At 48.6% G+C, this 20,652-nt stretch overlaps 1 protein-coding gene across 7 annotated transcripts in view; it reads right to left on the reverse strand.

Annotated features, from left to right (window-relative positions):
• Window positions 1-20,652, reverse strand: part of Uvssa (UV stimulated scaffold protein A) — a 39,249-nt gene that overhangs the window by 14,424 nt on the left and 4,173 nt on the right. For all 7 annotated transcript variants that reach the window (XM_076545744.1, XM_076545743.1, XM_076545740.1 and 4 more), the window contains 6 exons: window positions 14,173-14,503; window positions 13,329-13,449; window positions 12,077-12,472; window positions 10,737-10,849; window positions 10,384-10,512; window positions 20-125 (listed from right to left, as the gene is read on the reverse strand). In XM_076545744.1, coding sequence (XP_076401859.1) covers window positions 20-125; window positions 10,384-10,512; window positions 10,737-10,849; window positions 12,077-12,472; window positions 13,329-13,449; window positions 14,173-14,503 — 1,196 coding nt within the window. The remainder of the gene's footprint in view (window positions 1-19; window positions 126-10,383; window positions 10,513-10,736; window positions 10,850-12,076; window positions 12,473-13,328; window positions 13,450-14,172; window positions 14,504-20,652) is intronic.

Consider the following 20,652-nt stretch of genomic DNA (forward strand, 5'->3'; position numbering starts at 1 on the left):
TTGTGGGCCCACAACTCACCATATTCAGCCCGGAGGTGGTCAGGGATTCGAGGTTCATAACCCTCTTTCTCTGGGACATCCACGAAGTCCTGATCCTCATCCTCGCTGTCCTCCAGGGCTTCTGTCTGTGGAAACATCCCCAAGTACAAATGAGGTCATCAGCTCTATACAACAGCAGCTGTCCATGGACTGTGTACAAGCGTTGCTGCACAGAGGGCCGTCTCTCTGATTTCAACATTAAATGTGGATGGTCTTCAATGACCATGTCTCTAAGGCTGTTCTGATTCTTAAACCACAGTGCCTTTGCTAAGCTCCCACCGCCAACTCTCTTGTGCCAGGGGCAGTGTGCAGCACCAAGTACTTTGCACACCTGGCTCATCCCCCCCTCCCCCCTTAAGCAGGCAGCAGGGCCTGAAGTAATGCTGCTGCCATCCCACCTACAGCGCTGTCATGCCCAAGCAAGTCACCGGGGTCGCAGGTCAGAGCACTCGCTATGCCTCAGACCCACTGCTCCTCCAACCTCACTGCAGAAGCATCCTCTGATGAAGTTCCTCCTGCCCTACCTCCCACTGACCTCATATTCTTCCCGAGCCTTCCACACTCAGGATAGGATGCCAGAAACCCAACCTTCCTCCACTGGCCACCTGTCCCACTAGGGGGCCAGGCTCAGCTCACCAGGGCAAGGAGGTCCATGCCCCTAGGGATATGGTGCCCCTCAGACTGGGTGGCCCCTTGAGCTGTGACGCCCTTGGATTCGGGTGCTCCCCAAGTTTCAATGCTCTCTGCAGCTTCCAAAGCTCCAGAGCAATTGACTGGGCATGGTGCTGCACAACTTGAATCTGAGCGCTCTTCTGTGGATGAATGAAGGGGAATGTATATAAGGGTGAGATACAGAGAGGATTCAATTACAGTAACAATCCATAGAGCTCTAGTTGACCAGCAGGGGCTCTGCACTGAGTATCCATCCATGTCTGAGAGTGGACTGTGCTGTCGGGAGACACAGGCAGGTGGATCTCTATGAGTTAGAGGAGGCCAGCCTGGCATATGTAGCGAGTTCCTGGACAGCTTCATAATAGTGATAATAGAGAGACCCTGTTTCAAAACAAAACAAAAATCCAACCAACCAACCAACCAACCAACCAACCAACCCAACAAACAAAAGCTCCAGGGCAGAGTTGAGACAAGGAAGGCCCCTGTCAAGTCAATGCCAACTAGTGGGACCCTTATAGGGTTATAAGAAAAACTTTGAAAAACTTTTTAAAAACCACTTCCAACAGTAACACATTGAATTCACAGATGTTACTCATGGTCCAAACTATTTCCTGAAGGGAAAAAGGACGTCTAAAGAGTAGCTTCTATTTTCAGGTCAGGAGCCACTGTGCATCGCAAGCCAAGCCAAGCCATCGATAGACACCATGGAGGAGGGATCTACAGTGCATCACCTACTCACGCCCTAGCTCAGCCTGCTGCCCGCCCAGGTAGAGGCAGGCTCCATGGCGGGGCTGCTGGAGCCATCAGCAGCCACATCTGGCTGTGCCTGCTGGCCCCGTGCCCCAGCCTGGGAGACTGCCGCCCGAGAGAGCATAATCAGATGCAAATGCACTTTGTTTTGGTGCAGCCCACAGTCGTGCATCTGGGAAGCACAGGAGACATTAATCATCGGAAACTGTAATTTTTGTTATCAGTCTAACACTGATCAAAAGGGAAGCCTGTCTCCACCGCTGACCTGTGAAACGTCCCAATTATACTCTTTGGAAATGACAGGGGCACTTAACTCCCGAGCTGAGCAAATGACGACGATCAATCACGTTTGAATAACAATGAGCCACGGACCTGAAAATTATTTTTGTATAGAATCTACCCAGGAATTTATGAAAGGTGGAAAGCAGCCCAAGGTTTTAGGGCATTACGGGCTCAGCTAGTGCAGTGCGTATCAAACACTAAACAGAATTTATGTGTTTTAATTTTCTAAAAGGTAGATGTGGGCTGGGTGCTACAATGCATAACATATAGTGCCAGGTTTTAAATATGGGGGTCATTTTCATAAAATATTATGCTTATTGCTCACACCCTTGAATTTTGCTGGGGACTTTTTATCAAAATTTCATTCCCTAAAAATACTCAACTGCTTAGGTAACTATTAGAATTCTATCTTCTTCCCCCTCCCCCAACTAAATCGTTTATTTTTGAGATTAAACTTGAAGCACTGGTTTCTTCCCTGTTCTTAAATTAACACTGATAAGGCCTCTGACTGTCTGCTCTTCCACCACGTTTGCCTTAAAAAAGACCCAAGCTTCCTCTGGGGCCACAGAGAGATCTGCCAGCCACTCCTATACTTTATTCTGCAACTCTTCATAGATGGAGTCCTTAAACTGCACTAACTAGAATTTAGAGATGCCACTGTTAATACTTAAGTGAAGTTTTTTTTGTTGTTGTTGTTTTGTTTTGTTTTTTCTCGAGACAGGGTTTCTCTGTGTAGCTTTGCGCCTTTCCTGGAACTCACTCTGTAGACCAGGCTGGCCTCGAACTCACAGAGATCTGCCTGGCTCTGCCTCCCAAGTGCTGGGATTCAAGGCGTGTGCCACCACCGCCCGGCCTTAAGTGAAGTTTTAATTCACACTTGGTAAACATCGATACTGCAAATCCTTGGTGCGGAAGTTACCAGGGACAGCTGACAGATGAGCCATACCTGAGGGATGGGAAATTACTCTGATGTGGAAAAGCGCTGAGCTCTAGCTGTTGGGACACTCCTGTGACCAGCTCGAGTCTCACCAGGAATATTATGGTCACAAGGGGCAGTCCCCTGGAAAGGTAACACAGCCCAGAGGAGAGAAGTCCTTCTTCATGGGATGGTCTTGAACCTCAGTTGGCTAGCCTCCACTCACTATTTCAGAATCTAAATAATCAAGAGGTCATGACCACTGTGGTGGTAACCTGCCTTTAAGGTCACAGGGGAGGTCAGGCAGAAGCCAGCATCCAGAGGAGTCCACTAAAAGTAGCTAGATGCCAGGGGTCCTGGTAAAAAGGCATCAGGGCTGGCAATATCTTCATAATGAGGCCAGACTTTTGAAATGTTCTTAAGAACAATTTACTTTTATTCCATGAGGGCCAAGTTTTCTCCTGTGACAAAACAACACAAAACAAACTTCGTGAAACCAGGGGGTTGGGGTGGGGGTGGGGGATGATGACTAACCCTTAATGAGATCTGCACATGGGAGCCACACACCAGCTGGGCATCTCACTCATACTTTTTCTGACAAGTGAAGTCCTTGGATGCCTTTGAGGCTTAGGGCGGGTGGCAGAAACCCTTCTAGCCAATCAGGTGACTTCTCCCAAGCTGGCCCCCTGGTGGGAGCTACAGAACCCTACAGAGGGCCAACTCATCCACCCGCAAGACAGACACAAGCTTTTACCCACTACTATTGTCGTGGTAGGGGTACTGCTGGTTTTATACAAATTGATTCTCACCCACAGTTAAAAGGATTTAGAAAAATGAGTCGTCATGATCATAATTAAACAAGCAATAAAACGGCTAAAATATACAATGCAATCAGTTTACAGAAGTGGGGTGGTGAGTGCTAATTATTTGCGAAGGAATGGGAAGAGCATCTCAACATCCAGAAAGCCATGGCCACCAAGCCCACAGCCTAGAGATACAGCTGGGACCATTAAATAAATTTTGTACGATCTAATTAACTTGGTGCGCAATCTCAATTACTTTTCACCCAAGAAATCACTTTTGTTCAGTTTTATGTGTGTCTATTTCCCTTTTAAAAAAAAAAGGTGTAAGGCCTCGTCAGACAAGTGAGTTCCAAACTGCATTTGTCTTTCAGCGGCTTGATGGCTATGCATTTAAAAACCCATTCTATCTTATAAACTAAAAATTAAACGTGCTCAGCTGTGATGGCCGTCATTGCATCTGCTATTTATATGCTAATGCCCTCCCTGGAAGGCCGTGCAAATTGCCCGGCCAGGCCAATATCTCATGTGCATCTCAGCTGCCAGGGACGCACCTTCAGAGGACAGAGGGCGTAGTGGTGCTGACCACGTGATAACACAGAACAGGCACCTGGTGGCCACTGAGTCAAACCTGCCCAGGTGCAGGCAGGGCACCTGAGCATATGCTCAGGTCCAAATATTATGCTGGAGCAAAACTTTGTTTTCTGGAATGACCGTTTCTATAAAGGCCACGTTCACAAAAGAGATCTCACAGTAGCATTGCAGGACACACAGGGACGGGCATTCCTCCTCCTCTCTCCCCTGATCCGAATCACTGAGGAACAGTCCACAGAAACCTGCCCTCGAGAATCCAGTATGAGCAATAGCCCCAGTGCCAGGGAGCTTCCCAGCACTGGCACTCAAGAGCTGAGTCTATCCTGCTACAAAGTATGAGGCAAGAAGCCTTGGTCACATGTGCCTAGAAGTCCATTTCCAGAGAAAGGCTAAGACTAGAAATCTCTGCTGGATCCAAACAAGCAGTTAGCCAGATGGGTAAGGGAGTCACATGCTGTCAACTAAACTGAGGCCTGGTAGCCTAGATGGACAGAGGCCAGGTACTCTGGGTTTATAGTGTTCCTAATGGGTATACTCAAACCAGCTTGCTCTGGGAACCCATATATATATGCTCCCAATGACAAGGTTATGTGAGAGGTGCAGAGGCAGGGAGAGTTATCATGAATGAGGTTATGTGAACTCCACACATTAACATCCAATGAAGTGTGAAATCACTAATCATTCTTCCCAGGAGTGTGCAGAGAAAGCCAACCACGCAGGGGAGAAGTGCGTCCTCACAACTAACACTTGCCAGGACTGGAACAGGGCCCTCCCTGTGCCTTGGCTGCCATCTCAGGTGAAAGCACGTGGCCAGCCTCTGGGCACATGAGGCCATGCTATGCTGTGTGGCTGTCCCAAAGGTGCTGGTACCACATTCATCAGGCAGCCTTTCCACTCTGCATCTGGGACTTTAGGAGGGGCCAAGACTCATACAAGTTTCTCTGTACTGCTTTCTCCTCTGTAAAATGGAGGAAATAATCCGAGGGAGTACTCCTGGAGCTAAAGAGATAACATATGAGGTGTTGAGAGCTAGCTCATTCTGGGAAGACAAATGATTGGGCTGGACACTGGCGCCAGGGAAAACCAAGACCAGATCTATGCAGCGGGTCGAGGGAGGGTATAGGCTGGTGGGGAGGCTGCTGAGCTGTTTTCTTCCATCCTCGTGAGCTGACCTCAGAAGAACTTGTGCTCAAACCCCTCCCCACTCTCTGCTGTTGAGTGTGTGCTTGGCCTTCAGTGTGATGGAGGGAGCACAGCATTGAGAAGGCTGTTTACGGGCCCTGCTGCTGCACAAGGTCCCGCAAGGCTGATTTAGTTTCCCTGCTTTCCCCGGGTGTGCCTGACGGTTCAACATTTCATTCCCTGGGTTTTCTGCCTCTGTCCTTTTCACCTACAAAAGCAAATCCTGCACAGCCCAGGGAGCTTTCTTAACACTCAGCAGGAGAGGAGCCGGGCCTGGGTGAGCTCCCAATATCGCACCCATGGGCCTGGTAATGAGGCTGATCTGGAAGGCGGGCTGGCCAGCACCCAACACAGAAAGCGAGCAAAGCTGCACAGCATGAACCAAACAGATTGATTTCCATTGCTGTGAGAGGGCGAAGATGAGCCCGTGGTTCCATCAAGGTGGTTGCCGCACGGCCCACAAGACTGCTGTGCACAAAGACACATTTATAACCACAGGAACAGGTAGACCAGCAGTCAGGACGGACAGAACAGCTGCTGACAAGTCAGACATACTGATGTCTGCAATCACCGCTCTGACCACCAGCTGGTGGGAATTTGTGTTTTCTTAATTACATAATACAAACTAACCATGATCAGAGCTACATAATGAAAAGGCAGGCAATTTAAAAGTTTTCAAAGGATTTTTATCAGTTTAAATAATGAGGCCGCCATGGATTATTACAGCTCTTCTGTAACAGAGCAGGTAGAAACTAACTCTACCAAATGGCCCTCCACATTGATCGGGTCAAGATTTATCCCCAGCCTGCCTCCAAACTGAGCTGGTGTGCACACTCTGTAAAGCAAGCCCTTAGACATGTTTAAACTGGTTTAAGTATTTTTGAAGACAGACCATCTATGTCAGAAGGAAAGCAATACTGTGCAGAAACCAATGGCAACATTCAAATGGGCACTGGGGCTGGACTACACAGATGCCTGAGGGAAAAAGCGATAACCAGCACAGCCTGCATCAAGCCAACCTTCCAAAGACAGCCTGGACCCGTCCAAAGTCTGGCTGCTGTTTATGACTGGAGCATTGTATTTGTTCCAATCTGACACATTTGTTAGAAGTTCTTAAATGTTTAAATCATGCATTATTGAATTAGTGTTCCCTGCTCAGCCTGTTCTACACGAGGAGTTAACGATGCCAATCCCGTGCTAAATGGGGAAACACTAGGAAATGATTTAAACCCTCCGTAAATTTTATTTGGAAATTAGTGAACACCTCATCATGATTTCTAATTAAAACGGCTCTAATTAACATAGACATTCATTAGCCCTCTCCATGCCCCTCCCCCACAAGACACTGTGGTGCAGCAGCCTTGCAAGGAGCTGCCCACCAGCTGCAGGAAGGGCGGGCGATGTGTAGATAGGCAGTCGCTGTATCTATTCTGGGAAGCAGTGCTCACCTGAGCCTGGGCGCTGCCACTCACAGTCCGGGAGCCGCCAATCACTTCATCTACAAGCAGCGCCTCGCTCGCTCTCCAGCTGCGGCAAGCAAAATCTCCAAGGACTTCAGAGCAGTGCCTTTCGTTAAAATCAGTTTGTAGAGACAGGTCTAGGAAGTGTCCATTCAACTGACAGCAGAGCCCAGCAATCTCTGCCTTCTCACTGAAGGTAGGGCATTATCAGTCCAAGGGCTACCACCTCACTGGGCCCAGGCAGCCCTACATACCCACAGATGGCCTGGGTTAGTGTGCTGACCTGTGTGACCAGAGAAGCCAGACAGAGGACCCCCAGAACACCCTGAAGGGCCTGTCTTCAGAGCAGCTCCTATAGGCACAAGTGGAAGCAAGCAGCTGGGCTTCGGCCGTGAGGGCTACCATCTACCTGCTGAGACACACATGTACTCACCTGGGAAAGATCAGGCTAGTAGCCACTGTGTACAACAAGGCAGAGAGGAACCAGTACAGGCTCTGGGCATCACATCAACCCGAGACTGCCCACCATGTACCACAGGAAGCCTGTGCCCACAGTGTCTAAGTGCTGGGTCTCAGACTCCCATGTCTGTGTCCTGTGGGAGTTAGGAAATGGCCAGTGAAACTGCCCTCGGCCCTGGGAGCCAAAGTGCTGACACAGGCATGCCCTGACCATCTACTCTGGGCCCAATACCCCTTTACCCTGAAGGCAGATCCACAGCAGGAAGCTGGGCTGGAGCTGGTGAGGACAGCTAGCAGGAGTCAGGGCAAGCCACTCAGTCTTTTTGGTGGAGTACTAGGGACTGCACCTGGTGCCTCAAACATGCTAGGCAGCACTCCACCACTCAGCTAAATCCCCGGGCCTTCTTTCTATTTTGAAGTTGCCTAGGCAGCCCTAGAAATCACTATGCAGCCCAGGCTGGTTTTGAAGTAATGATCTTCCTGCCTCAGCCTTTCAAGTAATTGGGATCACAGGCTTGTACCACCAGGCTGGCTTCCACTCGGTTGCCTTGAGTGCATGGCCATTACCATACAGGTAACAGAGCCATGGGTACAAGCCACTTAGGAAAAACGGAGCTTCTTAGCTGGGCTCTGGGGATGGAAGTTGCACACCCAGGGCTGGCTGGACTAAATGCAGAGTCCTGACCTGGAAGGCTGCATGTCCTCGCCACCCACAAAGGTATCACGAGTGGCCTGCAGGCCAGAAGACCACTATCCAGGTCTCCTCTAGCAGCCAGCCACTCAGCAGTCAGGAAACACGGAGCTAAGAGACAAGGCTAAGGCAACCACGCCCAACAACACCCAGCTTTGTCTCTCGGACAATGCTTTAGGTCAAGGAGATCAGCCAGGCTGCTAAGACCCTCAAGGCTTAGAGTCCTGCCAGCCCAGCACTGCTGTTGGTCCCAGTAAGGTAGTACAAGCTGGTAATACCTAGGCCTTGCAAAACCCTTCTGTGCTACCCAAGAGCATTCAAAGCTCTGTGGCCACTCCCTGGAACACCAAGGATGTCCCTGCACTGCCAAGGCCCATCTACAAGGTGACTAACTGTCCACATAATGTAGGAAGTGGCTTGGCTGAGATCTTCAGGGAGGGACTGACGCAGCAGTGAGGTGGCCTTCCATTTCACAGGCTCAGTCTTGGCCAAACCTGATGCACTGATGACTTTAGACACTGAATGGAGAGATAAAACAAATTCTTCCTGACTGCGACAGTGAGGGCTGGAGCAGTCACTTTGCACACAGCTAGAGAAATGTTCTCCACTGTAGACACACATTGCTCAAAATTCATAAATCTAACTTAGATAAGTGACATAACAAAATGCAACTCTCCTAAGATATTAACTGCACGCACCAAACACTGCCAAACTCAGCTGCAGCACTGTATTTCCACCGTTGCCATAAACGCAATGGTTGGCCGCCTGAAGGAGAAGCAAGGTCGCCCTCTGCTGGCCCACATCACACACACCCTCTGCAAAGCTGGGACCAGCCGGCAGCTGCAAAGGCAGGAGCTCCCTCCCTCTGGCCTCATCTGGCTCCAGCACTTCCTGTACTGCACTTTCAACGTGCCTACCAGCTGCACAGAGTGGTCAACAGGGTCTCGAAACGCTAGACATGGGCTACTCTTGGTTTTAGGCTGGAGCAGTGGATGGCTTCAAATGTGACTTTTTCCCCAATAAAAGACAGCGTTGTTTCCACCTCAAAGCTAGCTTCCAAAACAGAATTTACAAGTCAGACTGCCAGGTGAGCTGGTCCACTAAGTGGCTCTCAACCTTCCTAATGCTGTGGCCCTCTAGTTGGGGTGTCCCCTCCCATAAAATTATTTTGTTACTACTTCATAACTATAATTTTGCTACTGTTACGAATCGTAATGTAAATATCTGATATGTAGGATATCTGATAGGTGACCCCTATGAAAGGGTCGTGACCCACAGGTTGAGAACAACTGCTCTAAGGCTATGTTCAGGGAGTAGGCTCAGGGTCCAGCTTTATGACCTCCATGGGGAGGTGGCAGCTCTGATGTCTGTTTTCTCTGTTTGGGAACCAGCTGAGAGGAGCCTGTGAGATGTCTCAGCTGGGAAAGACACTTGTCAAGGACTTGGGTCTTGTCTCTGGACCTACATGGTACAAGGAGAGAACTGACTCCCACAAATATATGTAAAAAGTTTTAATTAAAACCAGCTGAGAGAAACAGGATAATGACTGTCAGCTGGAAGCTGTGAGAAGAAGCAGGTGACAGAGAAAGTCTGGACTGTGACAGTTTTGTGTCTTTCAACCAAAATCTCAAGACCCAACTCCCCTAAGTGCAGCCATCTTTCCCAGCTCTATGGTCATTTGTACAGAACCGCAGGTCCATGCAGCCCTCAGGCACAGGATCTCCATTCCCACGCTAAGGGATCACCTCCTCCAGGCATAGCAATATACTCTGTCTTCCAGCCAGCTCCAGTGGCCTGGCATGGAGGCCTCGTGGATCCTCGGTCACTATAGGACCGAATCCTTGCCCACTACCAGGCACCCAGAACACATGCCCCACACCTCTCTCTGGCCCTGTCTGGGACTCTCATCTCTCCAGCCCCATCCAGGGGACCCACGTACCCCTGCTCTATCTCAACACCAGATCCTCACCTAGGGAGATAGAGTACTTTGTTGGCCTTCCCGCAATCTAAAAAATACCCTGTTTTTCCTCACAAACAACCTGGCCTATCTAAGTTTGAGGCCACACAGTCCACCAGACAGGTGGCCTTTAGGTCTCCACCCCAAAGGGCACAGTCCCATGTTCACCTGCCTGCACCAGAGCATTCTGTAGGTTTTATTCTGTCTGACCTGCCCAGAGACAAGATTCCCTATTTGTTAGCAACTCCACAGAAGGCCTCACCTACTTACCACTAAGCTAGGGCACAGCCTGCTTCATTGGACTTTCAGGAGGTGCCCTCGACACATGAGTTTTTAGTACTTTGGAAGTATCCTTAGCTATAACACACATGGACAGAGCCCAATGGCAGGAATGCAGCCCCCATGAAGTTACTTCACACAAAACAAGACAAGAGGAACAGGTGGGTCCTCTCTTGGAAGAGACTGATCTCGGACTCCCACCATGAGAACATAGTAAGGAAAAACTCAGAATCTTCTGAAGCTGGTGATGTCTGCCTGCTCAAATAACCTGGGACCTCTCAGCCTCAGCCCCATGAACTTACCCTGCTCCTCTGCCCTCTCTCAGGCTGGATGTTCAGTTCCTCATATTTCTTCAGAGCAAGTTCCAATTCCATTTTCAGGTCAATGGCCTGTTTTAAGTGCCCACTGGAGATTCCTGCACGGGTAAACCGCTGTAAAAACAAAGGATGATCACAAATGTCCCAGACAGTCCCTAGAGAGCCTGGTCTGGCCAGAAGGCCCATGGCCTAGCCCCCTCCTTATAGGAAGAGACAGAATTCTAGGGAAAGAGGGAATGCTCATCCCCACCCAGGTCAGTGTTCTCGCCTCCCACATCCTCGCTCTGCCTGGTCTTTGAGGCCACGTTCACCGCTGAAGGCCAGGTACTGAGCCTCACCTGGACCCAGGAGCACACAGTTGGCAGAAACTTGTTCTGAATGAGTTTGAGTGAGTCTCGAGCAGCATGGAGGACAGCCAGGTTGTCCTCATTCTCTTGCACCTTCAGACCATCTAAAACAAGGCAAGGAAGTCACAGAGGGATGCCAAGAGCCGGGCCGTGGTGGTGCACGCCTTTAATCCCAGCACTCAGGAGGCAGAGGCAGGTGGATCTCTTTGAGTTCGAGGCCAACCTGGTCTCCAAAGCAAGTTCCAAGAAAGGCGCAAAGCTACACAGAGAAACCCTGTCTCGAAAAACCAAAAAAAAAAAAAAAAAAAAAAAAAAAAAAAAAAAAAGAAAAGAAAAAGAAAAAAAAAAAGACAGAGGGATGTCAAGGCTGGCCGTGTAGCAGAGGCCATTAAGCCCATTGAAATGTGACTCCAACAGGTCCCAGACACTGGTCAACCCTGAGAGAAAAACACACTGTCTTGGAAAAAATCTGGGACAATATCAACCATTCTATCTCTGAGTTGAGGTTGCCCCTCATACAGCTCCACTGTCTCAGCCATGGCTTCCCACCCAGAGGGCTGGACCGCTCAGTGCCACCTTCTCTTGCCTCTTCGCTCAGGACCGTCTCCAGCTCTTGGTCCCAGGGTCTCAGTGACCCCTGCCAGTCTGCCTGTTCTTGAGAGGCTCTTCACTTCCTTCACAACACCTGCTGGGCAGGACCCCCAGGAAGGACCTCACTAGCACCTCTGTGCTTACAAGGCAAGGTGCAGTACATCAGAGATACTAACTTGAAGCTGTGGCTCCTGAAGAGCACCAATCCCTCCAACAGTGTCCCACTGGTGAACACATGGCACCTGGGAGGACACCTGGCCCAACAAAGACAGACCGATGGACAAGTAAGCACCTTTGTTCCTACAAGGCTGGAAAGCCAGGGCCAAGCCCAACTCTACCACATCCCTGTCATTGTAAACACAGGAAGAAATCATGCTTTGATCACATTTTCTTCCCAGGAAGGTGCCCCTGGTGGGCTTTCAGGTGGATGCCCATACAGCTGCCAGGGACTCTGTACCCCTGCTCATAACCTCATTAGTATGGACTGCAATGGCAGAGAATCCCATGAAGCTGGTTCATGGTGATGGAGGTCTGGCATGGTGGCAGAAATCCAGAGCAGAGTTACACAGGAAAGACTAACCAGATGGAGGTCCCTCTACCCTTCATAGCCCAACCCAAGGAACTGTTGTTCCCAAGTCTAAATTCCACCATGGGACAACCCGGTGCCAGTGAGGGAGCTATGAACCTGGCTAGGCCAGGGCAGTGCATGGAGGCACTGCCCAGCTCCAGCAGCCAGTTACCTGAGGGGAGTTCCACATCCAGTGTGTACTTGTGGGATCCCAGCCCATGGCTCCTCAGGAACTCCTCTGGGCCACTGTGCTCATCTTCATCCCTGGAGGGGTCTTCCTCAGCTGTTTGGGCTAGTGCCTTCAGATCGACAACAGATCCTACATGGTATGTGGAGGCAACCAGGTCCTTGCTACAGCATGGCTGCTCTTCATCCTGAGATCCAGGGAGACCAGACTCACAAGAAGTTGCCAAGTCTGGGCTCAAGGTGCAAGGAAGATGGCCCTCTGTTATGCCAGATGCCTCAGCAAAGAATTTATCCTCTGGGTATGGGCCCAAGTCCAAGGGCACCAGCAGCTTAAAGCAGTTCTCCACTTCTGTCAGGCAGGATTGGATTTCATCAGACATTTCTGCAGACATTGAAACACCTGTTTATTCTGTCATCTTGAGCCAAAGAGCGACAGATGGCCAAGACTGCTCCCCAAGGCACCAAAGGGAAGGCCATGGTGCCTCCGAGGAAAGCCAAAGCCCTGGCACATAAATCATAACATTTCCAACTATTCAATGAACTATCCAGCACAACAGCTCAGTCTTTGGAGTGCATCTCTGATCATGCTTGTGTGGCAGCTCACAGGAGCCTATGTGACCCCCACCACGGGCCAACCTTCCACTTAGAATGGTGGTCCCAGAGAGGCCACCCTTCCTGCCAGGGCAGGACATGCCATCCCCACTACACACTTTACAGGTGCCCCCTCCTGGAGCCTGCTAAGCCATCCTCAACACAGCTGTCTGCCTGCAGCCTTCCCCAAGGCCTGGGCTTTCAAGGCCCATACCCAGGACAAGTGTATGTGGGGAGGAGCTCTGGACACAAACCGACATCCCAGAACAGAGAGCACTGCCCCATCTCACAAGGGCTGGCTCCAGGAAGGATGAGGACCTGGGGAAGGCAACTAGCAAGAACAGATGTTGGACATAAGAATGGGCAAGAAGGCCTCTGGCTAGTGACCAAGTGTAGACTCCTTTCCTGGATTCACGCCTATGTCCAACCTCTCTGTTCAGAGAGTCTTAAGCCGAGTAGTTCCAGGAAGACCAAATCACCAGGAGACACATGAGCTACAGGCAGCCTGTGAAGGCTCCACCCCACCCTGAACCATTCTGTCTTGCACACCTGCCTGCCTGTGTGGCCTGAGGCCAGACCGAAGAACAACTGGGGATGAGCACAAGGGGCTACAGGGACAGTTTCTAGGGCTAAGCCCAGGACCTCACCTTCCATCTCCCTCTGAGCCCGCTCAGCACTTTCTCTGTGGATTCTGTCCAGGTGTTTCCGCTTCTCCTCTTCACGCTTCCTTTCTGCCACAGTCCTAGCATCAACATCCCGAAAATCCACCTGAGGGATTGAAAAGGAAGTTTAGGATTGCCTCCAACAAACCCAAACCCCAAGTAAAAAGAGGCCCATTGCCATCAACACAAGGTCAGGATCTTGACGGTTCTTAGTCCACAGCATTTCAAACAAGACTGCCTCATCCTGCCGCATCTTCCACAGCCAGTAACAAGTGCAACACTGTTAGGAGGCAGCATGCTCCTCTAACTGCAGGCCAGGGGTTGTCAGCAGGACCCAGAGGGTACACACCACCCAGGAGTGAACTCCAGAGAGTAGGGGACACATACAGGAACCACAACCATGCAGGAAGGCTTGTGCTGCTGACAGGGGCATGACAGAATCTGCACGGTGACAGGAGGGCTGGAGACATACAGAACCTGGTGCCTCACTAAGCACAGCACCAGTGAGTGAGAACCCATGGCAAGAACTAAGCAGGGTATTAGCAAGAGAAGAGTATGACCCAGAAAGGTGAGCCCATCCTAAAGCAGAGGGCATCAAGGAGTATGATTCTACAGGATCGGCTCCACCCTCAGGCAGGTGTCAGGTGCAGTTTTCTTCCTGAGCTCTTCTGACCCTCAGGGAGCATCCTCCACTCTACTGCATGCTGACCCAGCTGCCTTGCCGACCCAGGTCTGTGCACCCTGCCAAACACTCAATGAGAAGAGCTCTTTCACTAATTGGCTAGTCAGTCTCACCCACCCCAGACTGTTCTGTCCAAGATCCACTTACCTTTTTGGTGTGCTTTAGGAAGTGGTAGCCCAAGGCTAGCTTCTTATAGGCCTCCCCGAACTTCTCATTCCAACCTTCCACAGCCTGCATGGCTGCCTGCTTTAGCCTCTGGGCTGCCTCCCGTGGGGGTGGCAGGGGATTGTCATTATCTGTGCCCAGTGTGAGCTCTAGGAATTCCTGGAAGTCAGAAACGAGCAGCACTCTGAACTGGTGAGACCTGGTGAAGAGCGCATCCACGATCTGGAAGGCTGAGAGGCGGATCTCAGCATGGTCCTGGGTCAGCTGTGTCTTCAGCAGGTGGTAGGCATGGCTCAGCTGCTCCTCGGAAGACCTAGGAGCACAAGCCAGCCTAACCAAATGCTCACTCATCAAGGACAAAGAAGCGCTACTCTCTGTGTAGGGACACTACATTTACAAGTGGCAGGGACTATGCTTAGCATCCCATCTTTATTCTTCCCTTCTAAAGCTGAGAGGACAGACCAGGGTCTAAGCACCAAACGTGGCCCGCTCCCATCCTGTTTCAGTACTGCCCATGAGCCAAGAACATCTTCCACATTTTCCAATGGCTAATGCAGCTGTTGATGTGGCACAGTGATAAAGCACCTGACTAGCATGTATGAGGTCCTCAGCGGGACCTCCAGCACTGCCAAGATAAATACCATGGTTGAAACACATAAAAGAATACCTTTGTGACATACGAACATTACATTAAGTTTCAAATGTCAGGGGCTGGAGAGATGGCTCAGTGGTTCAAACCCCTAGCTGCTCTTTGAGAGGACCTGGGTTTGAGTCTTAGCACTCACATGAAGGCTCACAACCATCCCTAACCCTACTTCTAGGAGATTCTACATACACTTAAGGCCTCTCTGGGCAGCAGGAATAAACATGGTGCACAAATATGCATGCAGGCAAAATACTCATACACATAAAACATTTTTTTAAAAAAAACAAATGCTAATGAGTTTTGTTGAAACACAGCTACCCCTGGATGGTCCCCAGCTGCTTTCACAGTTGACATCCACAGTGTATGCAGATCCTTCACAGCGTAACAGTTAAGACAGGAAAACGGGGCAGAGGGTGAGGTTCAGAAGGCCTTGTGCAAAGCCTTACAAGATTAGATGAAAAAACAAGTTGGCAAAGAAGACCGTAATCCCCAGATAAGATCAACTAAAACATGCTGGTGCCATTGGCACAGGAACAGAGGTCCTCCAGAATATCTGAGAGTAACCAAAGGTTCATGATAACACTAAAATACACAACCCTGGGTGGAAAGTTAAGATGTTAATGAGTCATGTGATATATGAAGTTGTATATAGAACTATATATAACAGAACATACACAGAAAGCTTCCCTTGGAAGTATATACATCCTTTCTTCCTCACTTCCTCCCTTCTTCCCTAAAAAGATGTACTACTAGTGCATGTGTGTGTTAGTGCAGGTACACACATGCCAGGGCTTGTGGAGGTCAGGAGTTGGTTCTCTCATTCCCAGAGCCAATGCAGGTTGTCACGCTTGTAAGGTAAATAAATACTTTACCCACTGAGCCGTCAGCATGCCAGCCGCTTGAATATGCCCCCCAGAAGATAATCTGGTTGGTCATGAGCAGAGGTTAGAAGTCAGCCCTTCATGAATCAAGGAATGCTGCAAAAGTCACACATCAGAGGCTGGAGGTGGTGTCGCATACCTTAAATCTCAGCACTCCAGAGGCAGAGCCAGGTGGACCTCCATGAGTCTGAGGCCAGCCTGGTCTACATAGTGAGTTCCAAGCCAGCTAAGGCTACACAGTATAACCCTGAATCAAAACATACAAAGCTAAAAATAAGAAAAGTCACACACTAGCACGTTCTGTGGCAACTCTCTGGTAAGGACCAGTAACTTCAAAGGAGCCATTAAACCACACCCACACATCCCTGACCAATCACTTTCTTTGGTCTCCTCTTCACTTGATCTGACGCATAGGGGAGAGAGGGTGCTGGGTGGATACTCAGAGACTCAATTATGCAAGCACCTGTCCAGTTGGCTCTGGGCAGTGATAATGGTACAGAGGCTCCAATCTGGAACGTATCTGGTCACTAGATCTGATGTATGCAGCTATGTCCTGGTGCTTTCCTGCACCAGAGAAGCCCTGCTTGCCTCTCTCCAGTCTTATCCTTCTGTTCAGAACTCCTCACTAGCACTCTGGACCTCTAGATAGCTTCCCTGTGCCACCCATTTTCTACCCTCTTTTGCCTTGTCCTCCTTGCTCATTTACAGTAGACACTCCATCTCTAAGGCCACTGATTTAGCTTCCCAGATATTTTATACTCCCTTATTTATGAGGTCCAAAGTCAAAGAGAAAGATTGCCTGTTTCCACTTTTAACCTGGATGACAATCTGGAAAAATACAGAGCCATCCATGTAGTAGAATATTATTTTAAGGTATGCTACTTTTGTTTATGCTGCATTTGTTTAACCCTGTGAAGCTGTGTTACTGTGCCTATCTAGAACACCTGATGGTCTATAAAGAACGGAATGGTCAATATCGAGGCAGGAGAAAGGATAAGCAGGGCTGGCAGGCAGAAAGAATATACAGGAGAAATCTGGGAGGAGAAAAGAAGTAGCCAGAAAAGAAAGAGGAATCCAGAGGCCAGCACCCAGCTACACAGCCAGACATGGAAAGAGAAGGTATACAGGAATAGAGAAAGATAAAAGCCCTTGAGTCCAAAGGTAGACGGGCTAATTTAAGAAAAACTGGCAAGAAAAATGCCAAGTTAAGGCCAGACATTGATAATTAAGAATAAGTCTCTGTGTGTGATTTATTTGGGACCTGGGTGGCAGGCCCCTAAAATAGAGCAAAAACAAACAACATATCCATTCAATCAAACCTCTTCTCTGACTAATCTGGCTGCCTAGAACTTTTTTTAAATGATTTATTTAACTTTATTTTATGTGCATTTGCGTCAGATCCCCTGAAACTGGAGCTATAGACAGTTGTGAGCTGCCATGTGGGTGCTGGGAATTGAACCCACGTCCTCTGGAAAACAGCCAAGTGCTCTTAACCACTGCGCCATTTCTTCAGTCCCTCCTTGGGACTTTTCAGAGGCTCTCAGAAGAAGCCTTTTTCCACCAAGGTAGAAAGAAATGTGCCTGTAGCAGAGACTTTCATTCCAGACCCAGGAAAGTTAATGCAGGATATGATCCCTGAAGAGACAGCACTAGCTGGCTTCAACTCTAGAGGAAAATGAGAAACAGAAAAGCTGGGACCACAAAGCAGTGTTTCTTTTTTCTTTTTCTTTTGGTTTTTCGAGACAGGGTTTCTCTGTGTAGTTTTGGTGCCTGTCCTGGATCTCGCTCTGTAGACCAGGCTAGCCTTGAACTCACAGAGATCAGCCTGGCTCTGCCTCCCGAGTGCTGGGATTAAAGGTGTGCATCACCACCGCCCAGATAAAGCAGTGTTTCTAACCCTCTGTAAGCCTCACTCAATTCACCTGGAACCCCCAGGGAGTGTGATGGACTGGGGGACATCCGAATCCTTCAAGTCTCTTGAGGATTCTACACACAAGTCAGAGGGAGGTATCTTCCTACCTCCAGAGGCTGCTGCTTATTTCTCCTCTCTAGATACACTCTCTGTTATCTTGGAGGCCCGGCGACAGTGCATCCTCAAGAACTGAAATTATGTTTGATCCTAGGCTGTCAAAATGGCTTGACAGGTGGATGTGCTTGCTGGATATGTATGGTAATCTGAGTTAGATCCCTGGAACCCTCATAAAGGTGGAAGGAGAGAACCAACTCCACAAAGTTGTCCTCTGACCTCCACAAGTGTGCAGTGATACCTGCATGCACCTATTTGAATGTATATGTGCATTAATGTGCGCACACATATACAAATAATACATTTCAAAAATGCAGATAAATATACTTGATCCTGAGAACCTAAAGAAAAAGAGGCTAATACTTGACTGTAACATCTTCTGGTCTCAATACAGGCTGGCTGGTGGTTTGGCCAAAGGATGGAAGGATCTATACTTGGTCCTCACTATTTGTACTCCTGACAAAAAGTAGAGGATCTAGGAAGAAGAGGAAGTATACCAATAGATTATTTACTCAAACTCTCGCTTCTGTCCATCCTGAGTCAATAGCCTCCCAGGCTAGGAACCCACTAACATAATCATAACACTCCAGCAGGGACCCACAGATGTAGGTTGGTGATTGAAAACCTCCTTGCAGGGATGAAAAGTTAAGAAACGTGTTAACTACAAGAAAACCAGTAAAGTTGTTTCATGTCTTAGTTACTTTTCTGTTGCTGTGATAAGATACCATGACCAAAAGAAAGAGTTTATTTTGGGCTTGGAGTTTCAGAGTATTAGAGTCCAAAATGGTAGAGTATCAGCTGAGAGCTCATACCTTAAACCACAAGCAGGAGGAGAGAGAGCTTGGGGATAGATAGCAGGAGGCTTTTGGAGCCTCAAAGCCAGCCTGGTGACACATCTTCTTGAACAATAAAAACTACTGAGGTGCCTCAGGAACTTTTTTTTCTTTTCTTTTCTTTCTTTCTTTTTTTTTCTTTTCTTTTTTTTTTTTTTTTAGTTTTTTGAGACAGGGTTTCTCTGTGTAGCTTTGGAGCCTGTCCTGGAACTCTGGAACTCGCTTTGTAGACCAGGCTGACCTCAAACTCACAGAGATCCACCTGCCTCTGCCTCCTGAGTGCTGGGATTAAAGGTGTGCATCACTACCGCCCGGCACTCAGGAAATTATTAATGTGGTTGGGAGATGTTGTATTTCTTTGCAATATGGGGTTTGTTCTCTGCAGGTCCTGATTATTGGGTTTGTTTGTTTGTTTTGGTCAACTTGACACAAGCTAAAGTTACCTGGAAAAAACCTTAGTGGAGACAACGTCTCCTCCATTAGGTTGCCTGTAGGCAAGTCTATGGGGACACCCCTGGGCAGGTGATCCTCAGCTGTATAAGAAAGCAGGCTGAGCAAGCCATAGGGAAGAAGCCAGTAAGCAGCATCCTCCATGGCTTCTATTTCAGCTCCTTTCTCCTTTCTCCTTCAGGTTCCTGCCCTGATTTCCCTCCATGGAATGTGACCCAAGAGTTTTAAGATGAAATAAACCCTTTCCCTGCTTCTGGCCGCAGTTTTTATGACAGCAACAGAAAAGTAACTAAACACAGTCTTAAGTAATAATCCAGAATCCCTTACTAAACAAGCTTGTGCATAACCAGGGTTGATGGGAATGCTCAAAGGCCGAAGGAGCTACTGTTTTCCGCTCCAATCTCTGCGGTTGCCCCAAACATGGTCAATAACAGGCACACCACTTGAGGTCCTCATCTAAAAGTTATGAACCTTCCCATATCCATAGATCACTTCTGCAGCTAGACTGTAACTTGTGCATACCCAGGGTACTTGTAAGCTACACCAGCCACAGCAATGCTCAGACAGGAACTCATTAAAGATATAAACACCTTCTGTCTTTCTCACAGCTTCTCAGAGGGGACAGAGAGAGGCCTACCTCATCCAGACTAAAAGAACTCAAGTTATTCTTGATGTCCAGCAACTAATGAAAGAACTTAGTATCTAGAATAAAACCTGTTTTGAGTCTACACAATCTCAAGAATGCCCTAAAGAGGGGTTGGAGAGATGACTCAGTGGTTAAGAACACTTGCTGCTCTTGCAAAGGACCTGAGTTCAATTCCCAGAACGTACATAATGGCTCACAACTATCAGTAACCCCAGTTTCAGGGGATCCAACAAGTACACACATGGTGCACCTATAGGCATGTGAGCAAAGTATTCAAAGTAAATAAATAAAACAAAGAAAATAAATCTTTTTAAAATTATTAAGAATGCTGCCAGGCGGTGGTGGTGCACACCTTTAATCCTAGCATTTGGGAGGCAGAGACAGGCGGATCTCTGTGAGTTTGAGGCCAGTCTGGGCTACAAAGTGAGTTCCAGGATAAGCGCCAAAGCTACAGAGAAACCCTGGCTCGAAAAACAAAATGAAACAACAACAACAAAAAATAATAATGCCTTAAAGACAATGGCATTTACACAGGCAAACTATTTTTTAAAAATTCTCTTCAAACAAACAAGATGTCTTCTTAAATATAAAGGTAAGTCCTTTTTACAAATCTATCAGTGGTAGTAACCTTATGTTGTGGTCAGTTTTCTTCAGTACTTGTGAGGGTGTATGCAAGTGGGTGTCCATGTTCATATGTGTGCAGGTGCATGTGTATGTAGAGTTGTACATGTATATGTGTATATGCATGAATGTGTGTACATGTGAAGGTCAGAGATCAACATCAGGTGTTGTTCCTCAGGAGTTGACTACTTGGTCTTTTGAGACACCGTCTTTCACTGGGATCTGGAGCTCAATGTTAGCCTAGACTGGATGGCAGTCGAGAGCCAGAGATCCTCGGGTCTCTGCCGTCCCAGCACTCTGCCATTACAATGTATGCCACCACACCCAGCTTTCTGCATGTATTATGGGGACCAGACTCA

This window comes from Peromyscus maniculatus, chromosome 10, assembly GCF_049852395.1.
Source record: "Peromyscus maniculatus bairdii isolate BWxNUB_F1_BW_parent chromosome 10, HU_Pman_BW_mat_3.1, whole genome shotgun sequence".
Lineage (NCBI taxonomy): Eukaryota > Metazoa > Chordata > Mammalia > Rodentia > Cricetidae > Peromyscus > Peromyscus maniculatus.